Source organism: Gavialis gangeticus, unplaced genomic scaffold (assembly GCF_001723915.1).
Source record: "Gavialis gangeticus isolate Ggan-Ray unplaced genomic scaffold, GavGan_comp1, whole genome shotgun sequence".
Classification (NCBI taxonomy): Eukaryota; Metazoa; Chordata; order Crocodylia; family Gavialidae; genus Gavialis; species Gavialis gangeticus.
In genome coordinates, this window is record NW_017728992.1 from 122,143,939 (window position 1) to 122,152,969 (window position 9,031).

General features: G+C 39.1%; 1 protein-coding gene across 1 annotated transcript in view; it reads right to left on the reverse strand.

Annotated features, from left to right (window-relative positions):
* Positions 1 to 2,429: 2,429 nt before the first annotated feature.
* Positions 2,430 to 9,031, reverse strand: part of NSMAF (neutral sphingomyelinase activation associated factor) — a 67,230-nt gene continuing 60,628 nt past the window's right edge. The window contains exons 27-31 of the mRNA XM_019527698.1: positions 8,723 to 8,806; positions 7,520 to 7,670; positions 7,035 to 7,137; positions 5,820 to 5,929; positions 2,430 to 3,989 (exon numbers count right to left, since the gene is read on the reverse strand). Of these exons, the coding sequence (XP_019383243.1) occupies positions 3,895 to 3,989; positions 5,820 to 5,929; positions 7,035 to 7,137; positions 7,520 to 7,670; positions 8,723 to 8,806 (543 nt within the window). The 3' untranslated portion in view covers positions 2,430 to 3,894. The remainder of the gene's footprint in view (positions 3,990 to 5,819; positions 5,930 to 7,034; positions 7,138 to 7,519; positions 7,671 to 8,722; positions 8,807 to 9,031) is intronic.

A 9,031-nucleotide genomic window follows, 5' to 3' on the forward strand; every position in this document is an offset into this window, starting at 1 on the left:
AGGTGTCCAAGAAGAGTGGTTGCTCCTTAAGGATACTATCCTCCAAGCCCAAATGGAGGTAATCTCAACATGGATCAATGGGAGCAGGAGGGCGCGAAAGCCCCCATGGCTCACCAAAAGCATCCGGGAATGTCTCCTAGCTAAAAGGGAGGCATACACCCGATGGCAGGAAAGGGCCATTACCAGGGAGGATTATACTGCAGTTGCTCAGGGATGCAGGGGGGCAGTCAGGAAGGCCAAGGTGGAGATGGAACTGGGACTAGCTTCCTGGTTCAAGGACAACAAGTTGTCCAGCTAGGGCCAGGAGCTCCTTGCTGCTTGGGTAGTGGGATAGTCTCCTGCCCCAGCAGCAGGCAGCCCCCTCCTAGGGCCAGAAGACAGCTGTTTCCTGGCTTGTGCAGATGCACCCATTGAATAAATCATCAAAACTCATCTCAGATTAGCCTTTTACACCAGTCACTCTTACTGTAGCTTTCAAACAGGTGCCTTCATGCTGCCCTTCATGGGAAGCTGTCAACCATCTGCACGGCTACCTCCAAAACCCTCTCTGATACCTGAAAACACAGCTTGTTAGCTGATTCATCAAACTAAGTGGCTCTCTCTCAGATAGACTGATGTTAATCTGTTAGTGCTGCGCCATCCATCAAATGTATTATGGCTATCACTTATCTAACACAAGCAGTAGCTTTTTACTGTGGTGCACAGTGCTTGGGACAATACAGCACTGTATATCCTGCTAGCAAGGAGAAACTTGAACATTACACACAAAAATGGACATTTCTGCTTTGGTCAGTAAAAAAGGTTTAGCCCTGTACCTAGTGGGAACACAACTTCAGCAGGTCCAGCTGCAGGTCAAGTGGTTAGAGGTAGAAGAACTTGCTAAGTGTTGTAGTTGTTTAGTCCATGTGCATATGTGCATGGATACACTGGGGCTTCAAAGTCCAAAGGAAGCAGGCAGGTGTTTACAGCTTTGCAGTCAGTAGAGGGGTCCAAACATGAATCAGGCTGGTTACTTTCCTAGCAACAGAGTTTGCCTGATGAATGACTACATGAAAACAACGCTGCTCTACCTTCGATGTGCTGCATTCTTTTTTCTAATTGATGCAAGAGATCTGACACACACAGCACCAGCTGATGCAGGATCTATGGTGTAGAAAAAAACAACTGCCACAGAATATACAGGGTCTGGAAGTAACTTGACACATCAGAAGGCCCAGCATCACATAGCAGCACACAGGCGGTTTTGGAACACATAACAGACAAAGATTAATAGATTAGCAGGCCAGCTGGTTACTCAGGGTACAGCAATTAAAGCCACAGATGGCTAGAAGGGGGCTCCTGGGCTAGAATCTAGTTCCCCTAAAAAGACCTCTCCTAAATTTTCTGTCAATACTGTCCTTTAGCCAAAGAAACATTTCTTCTTCCTTTTGTGTGTATATTTCATACATAGCAGACTAAATGAATATATATTGTATCCCTCCTAAGTCCTCTCTGTGGTGGCAGATGACAGAATAAGGAGCAATGGTTCAAGTTGCAGCAAGGGAAGTTTAGGTTAGGTATTAGGAAGAATTTTCTCACTAGAAGGGTAGTGAAACACTAGAACAGGTTACCCAGAGAGGTTGTGGACTCTCCAGCGTTGAAGGTTTTGAAGACCCAGCTAGACGAAGCTTGGGCTGGGATGATCTAGTTGGGGATGGCCCTGCTTTGAGCACAGGGTTGGACTAGATGACCTCCTGAGATCCCTTCTAACCCTAATTTTCTAGATCTTTATAATTCTAAGCCAAACTGTTTACCTTCTTTCATAAAATAAGGTCTCCATCTCCCTTAGCCATCCTAGTAACCTTTTTTCCCCCTCTCTAGCTATTCTAGTGTAAATTTAGGATTATGATCAAATTGCATTCGGTCAAGTAGAGGACAGTTCCACGCAGCAATACATATGGCCACACTTATTCCTTCAGAGAGCTAATTACCCAAGATGGATAAGTTAAGAGCAAGAACTAACTCAGAGGGAAAAAATTAACAAAAATGGGAATGAGTTTAAGTTGGAAAAAGAGCTGAGTTCTACAATCAAGTTTATAAAAACCCATCTTAATTCAGTGGGAAGTCTAGCCAGTGATTATAAGTATAATTTAAAAAGACCTATGCAAGAAATGGACACTTATCAATGCATAGTAATCAATAGTTCAATGAATTTAAAATATTGGTAAAGGAAACAAAAAACCCCACACATGGCTGAAAGAGATAAACGTAGGTAATGGAGAACAAAAATCCTATCAGTACGATGGAAGCATGACTAAATGAAGTTGGTAAAATTGTTAATGATGCAGGGAAAGCATAAGTATTCAATAAATATTTTGTTCTGCATTTGGAAGAAAAGCAGGCTGTGCTTTTATCACAGGGGGACAGTGAAGTGCTTTTCAGTCCATTAGTAAGCAGGGAGGATGTTTATCATCATTTATTATAGGTAACTATTTAAGTAGCAATGTAGCATAACTTGTACCTAAAGCTTTGAGAGCAGGGAGATGCAAGCCTGAAAAAGAGGCTTAAGTTGTGCCAATACTCAAAAGAGTGCAACCATGCTGACCCAAGTAACCATAGGCTGCTTAAACTGACATTGGGTCTGGCCAAAACCATAGAAGAAGTGATACAGGATTCTACTGCTAGATACATTAGAACATCATTAAGTATAATCACTGCTAGTTGAAGATTAACTTGTTTGCCAAGCTCAGATTTCATACAGTCAACCCAATCAATCTCCAAAAGGTCACTGCTTGGGTAAAATGCAGTCTTCTGAGAAACATTTACTTATTTTAGTGCTAATTGTTAATCACTGTCACACAGTCTTATGAAGCATCAAAAAAGCATACATTAAGTAGAGTAACAACTGGCTACCTTGGGATTAATCCCTCAATGAATCCTTCATGATGAATCAAAAGATACCTCTGCAGTTGCTCTCCCTGCCCACCTTCCAATCTACCCCAGAATTCTAGGTGCCACCTCCTGCTGGGGTGCGAAGAGGAAGTTGACAATGACATCCTTTCATGAAAGAATGTGCATGAAAGAATGTCCCCTCCCAGGCAGAAACAAAACACTGCTTTTCAAGGCAATTCCTCAGTTCTGAACTAAGAAGGTACAAGTTGCAAGTCTAGGAACGCCTTGCTGGTAAATAATCTTCTCCTTAAGTCCCAAAACTGCTTAGTGTTCCCCTCCATGTAAATAAATGCAGTCATGGAGCACCTTGTCCCAGAAGCCATTAAAATGTAGCAGCTGTCTCTAAAGAGCTGCATTTTGTGCTTGCAAGTAAGGATTCCTACTGCACCTGTTAAAAAGCAAGAAGTTGCAAGTTCTACAATGGAAAGGAGAGAGTAGGCCCAGTAGAAGAAAAATACCCACCCTGATCTTTATTTCATCCTAACAAGTTTGTAGAGAGCTTAGCAGATCTATGAAAGAGTATCTGGTAGACATTTTCAATTAAACGATGCACCACATATTTATTAATGTGGTCCTTGCTGAAAACGGAGCATATTTTTTTGTTTAAAAAATGCATATCTTATTCAATACATTTCAGTTAGGTCACACAATGACTGCAAGTTAAGATTTCTTTAATTACAGAAAATACATCTTTAATTGCATCTCAGGATACAGAGACAGGCATTTAATCTGAGATATGTGACAGTCATCATGAAAAACCAGTAAGTACAGAATGGAAATTATAATAAGCATTTAAGAACTTCTAATGAAGTCACCATGAACTAGAAAGTCTTAGTTGAACAGAGCTTTCTATTTGGTTGAACTTCAATAGCCATCATTGCACATGGGTAAGTTCCTTTAAAAAGTTTGGTTTAAAAATATAAATTGAAAGCATTTGTTTAAATAGCTGGAGGGGAAAGGCACTTAGTACTGCAGTTTCCAGAGCATGATTTGTCTGTCTTCCCCTCCCGTGATCACACTGTTGCATTGCTCATTCATCCACATAGATGTTACAGCACCTGGGGAAAAAAGCAAAGCAGAACTGTGTATTAGAGGCAAGTACAGTTGGGTACGTAATAAGTGTGAAGCTAAACCTGAAAAGCATGGTTTTAAAATGGGTGCTGGGGGTCATTTAGCAGATAGCCAACAGCAACCTATTTGTTTTCTCTTGCATGAACATGCTCAACCTATCTCTTGTACAATATGAATACTCTACGGCTGAAGCATACTACATCTCCTTAGCTATCTTTTAGGACTGACTGAATTAATTTAGTCACAGCAATCTTTATTTTAAATCAGTTGGCTGAGAGCTGTAGGACTTTTCCTTCTGATCAGTTTTCAGTGAACTCTCTTCATTGCCACTTCAGTTATGTTGATTTTTTTAAAAGAAACGAATGGGCATACAAGTAAGAACACTTTTGTGGAAGCATCTGATCAGTCCAAAATATTACAAATTCCACAGTTTCGTCACTCATCCTTTAATACAGATGTAAATTTTATTAAAATGTTATAGCCAACTTCAGGGAAACCTTAAAAACAAGTTAATATAAAACTATGACAATTTTCCTCAAGCTTTCAGACTGTCTGTCCCATGCAATACTTGAACAGTTTGCAAATACACTGAAAACTGTGAAGACCATGTAACACTGCATTGACATGAAAATACAGGACTTCTGACAGATTATCTATTCCTCAGTTATATAATACGCCAGTTTTAAACATACAAATGTAAGACCAACACACACCCTGCCCCAGATTTCTAATCTAAGGCAGATATCTGAACAACTAGTTATATCTTGGAGTATATTGGCTCTGGCTTACTACTCAAGTACCCCATTCTATTAATACATCTCAAAGGTTCAAAGATTATACATCTCTTCTGTTGCTTTTTCCTCATGTCACCCAAGAGGCATTGCTGCCTAAACAGCTCTGCAGTAATCTCCGTGTCTACATGTTTAGCCCTATTAGGTTGCAGTAAAACTAGTAAGTGCTGCTGTAGGTACGTTTAAATTCAAGTACTATCTTGCAGCAGTGTTATTTACTGTGCAGCAAAGCATGTGTAGATACTAATGGCGCTGGCTGGAGCATAAGGGTGCTTCAGTGCAGGGGCTACCTGCTGGCTTGCCCCTGCACTGAAGCATCCTTGTGCTCCAGCCAGCTCCTCTGCAGCATGCTGATCCATGTTGGAGCATCTCTGGGTTGGCAAGCTGACCCTCTGGGCTCCCTGGCAGCTGGGGCTGCTCCAACCTGGTTCAATGTGTATGATTGCATGATATGCCCCAGTTTATTGCTTTGCATTAATTGCATGTGTAAATGCACCCACTGTGGAGTAAAATCTAGGATACATTACTTCATAGTAATTGTGTCATATGTCCAGCTCTTTAATACTAAAGGGGCAGCCCAACCCTAAATAGGTCCAATACTCCATCCAGAGGAGAACAGTCATCCATGTATGCACACCCTAGCTGGAATACTATGTAGATAAAACAAGATTATCTTAGTATTAAACTTTGTAGAACTCCATTTGCTATTTTCCATCCTGTACTATTTTCTTTGCATATCAGAAGTCCAACCTAATGGGCAATCTGACTAATATAATTAAGACATCCCTGCCTTTACTATGATGCAGACTCAACAGTAATGAACTAACCCCACCCTGTCCCCAGTCTTAAAGATAATATGTTCTAGGGAATCAAACTTGATTCTTAATTTCTGTTCTCCACATGACACTGGCTTGTAGATGATTATGATCAGACATTTAAAACTAAGTGTTAGAGTATACAGTGTTCCTTTAGACAAAAGGAAGTTTTGCACAGAAATCAAGAGAGATTACACAGTACCAAGCGCACCTGCATGCCCTTTGAATTTTTCAATAACTTTTCCTTCGAGAAGGTCCCAAACCAGTAATTCGCCAGACTGGCTTCCTGACAGGACTGTATTTCCATCCCATTTGAAGCACCTGCAAAGTCATTCAGTAAACCAGTTTGTCTGATTTAAGAGTCTTTAATAAAAAAAAAATCTTACCTATTTTTGGAATAAGTGAAGGATCATACTAAGAACTTTATGAATTATATTATAAAAAAGTGTCAAGACAAAGGAGCAAGTCAGAAGGAGGTAAAACAATAATAAATATTGAGTATTTAAATCACAGATACCATAGTAGTTTATGGTTCTGGAACAATATATAAGTGTAAGTGAAGAGAGGTGAGCCTTCAAGTCGCTTTTATTTCAGTGTAAGATCATTTGAAAGGAGGGCACTACTATAGTACACTACAAACCAATTTGCATTTTGGATTTGTCTTACAAATGCAGAATAAAAACCTGCATGTCCATATCACAGAAATTTAGTAACTTAAGACAAAAATATTAATTGTTTTGTCATTACCAAAAAAAACTTGGATGCAATCATTTTCATTCATCCAAACAAATATTGGTATACATTTTTCTTCTGCTTAGACTTTATCACTCCAAGAAATATGGGCAATTTCCTAGGTAAGAGCGAAGTAACCACAGCTCTGAGTAATTTAAACAGAAACTGTGAAGGCACCGCCCTGCTGCATGTGGGACCATTTATTAAGGTGCCAGTTTTTAACATTTAACTTGTGAAGCTTTGGCTGCAGTACACTGTGCATACCTGAACTGCAGCTGGAACTCTGATCTGCTGCTATACAGACATCTTGTTAAAAGGACTTCACTTTCCCTAGTTGAGACATACTTTATATAAATATTCAAAATTTCTAATTTCCATACTCTAGAACAGGGGTAGGCAACCCCCAACATGGGTGCCTGGAGAAGGGGCTGGGGCTGCACTGCCACAACAAGGATTGGGCCACTCTCAGCTCCCCTATCATCCACCCTGGGCACACAAACCTTACAAGATGAGGTTGCAGGTGTTTTTGGCACTCTGCGCAAAAATGTGGCTGATCCCAGCTCTAGAAAGGTATTTGATAACAACACAAATGTCTATGTCCTGCACTCAAAATATCATTCTCCCAAATATTTGTGCAAAACCAACTCACTGAACTTAGAAGTTACTTTTACATTTAGCATGTTCTCAGTATTACCTTTGTGGCTGGTCAGAACTCAAAGAAGAGATGAGCGTTCCAGTTTGTACATCTATAACTTTAAAACAGCCATCTTCTCCTGTGCTGAGCAGATGTCTGCTATCTATAAAAAAAGTTAAGATGCATTAAATAAATATCAAATACCTCAGTTTCTAAAGCAAAGAAAATTCTCTTTAGTATTTGGTCATAAAAACCATGTCAGAAAAATCTGTTTTTTCAAGTAAAAAATTCATCCCAATTAAGTATTGGCTATATACACCTTCAAGCAAAAAAGTGGCACCTTCTAAATTGCCAAGAAAATATGAATTCTGAAGCCAGGTAAAATAATTCAAAACACTTATAAAAGCCAAGACAATGAGATGGGCTGACCTTAAGATAATATCTAAAATCTGCCATTATCCCAAAATCCAGTATTAACATTGTAGAATTCATCATTGACTATGATCTTCTCTCTGCTTATTAAAAAAAATGTAAACACAACATACCAGGACTAAAAGCAGCATCATACACGGTCCCTGAATGACATGCAAGTTGGTGTAACACAGTAGTAGAAGTAACATCCCATATACTAATAGTGCCTTCTTTGGTTCCAGACACCAGCAATGTATTTGCAGCATTTGTGTTGATTGTATTTACCTGGAAATTAAGCAATGCATTATTCCTTCACTCACTTGCGTAGTCATTCTTAACAGTGCTTTAAGTGTTTGCAGAGTAACTCTGTCCTCTTCTAGAAGTATCCAGTTTTATTACAAAAATAAGTTTTAGAATTTTATAGGAGATCCTCAAACTAGTCAATGATAACTATTTGTAAGTGCAAAAGCAAGGGCGCATATAATCATCAACAGCCTTCAATATATTGGAAAATGCTGTATTCCTTTGCAGTACCAGAAGTCTGGATTAGTGTTTAAGGTCTTCTAAATAAGAACATCCTACTTTAAACTAAATGCTTAGCTGCACCAAGTAGTATGAAATCCAGTCTACTGCTTTGATCAGGCCAATCGTTTTTTATATATCTTTGGGAGGTGGTTGAAAAGTCAAAGGTAAAATTTACATGTGTTCATATTAGAGGTGAGTCTATAACATTCTAAAAGGAAATCCACTTTAACATTTCTTTAACCCAGTATTCTACTTCTCAGGAATGCCATCAGAAACTACAATATGGATATACAGTTATACTCAGATCCACCATATTTTAGTGTTTAGGCACAGAATGCATTTATATTTACTAGCAGACATACCAGAGTGAGTAAGAAAACACGAGTGGACTTTACTTTTATAGTTGCTCAAATTTTGGCTGAGAATTCTGAAGAAGCCATTTTGTATTTTGGCAAAAAGCATAAGGATGAAAATTCCTCAAGCATGTTAATTTTGATTTAACAAAAATCAAAGAGCCTCCAAATCCTCTGCATATATAAAAGTTAAGCCACACTAATACAAACACCCATTTGTTTATGCAGTCCCTCCATTCCCTAGAAGTGATTTTAAGAAAAAAAAATCTGGATTGGCTTTCACTTTGCTCTCAGCTTTTCTGGCATTCTTACACAACTAGAAAAACTTAGAAAAAATGGAAGCCTTAACTCAGACTTTTTGCTTTGTTGATAAACGCTCTCTCACATCCTGGTTTAGATGTTGTCAAATAACTCTTCCAATTTATTATAAGTTACACAGTGAATTATTTCCATACTTACACTAACATCATGCTCCAACTCAGCAAGCAATTCAAAACTATGTCGTCTAGTACCCAAGATCTCTGCAGGAACACACTGCCACACCTATGGTACAAACATACCAATTTGTTCAAATACACACTGGGATAGTTACTTGTGTAAGCTTTTCTATTACCGCAAGGTAAGCTGCTTGTACTAACTGAGAGCTGTACAGAAGTTACAGTGAACATCTTCTGTATTTTCAAGTTCAAAGTTAGATTTACATTTGTTTTGGTTTAACATTAATGACCAGCACCCGCAACTACAGCCCAGCCCGGACCGACAAGCTCA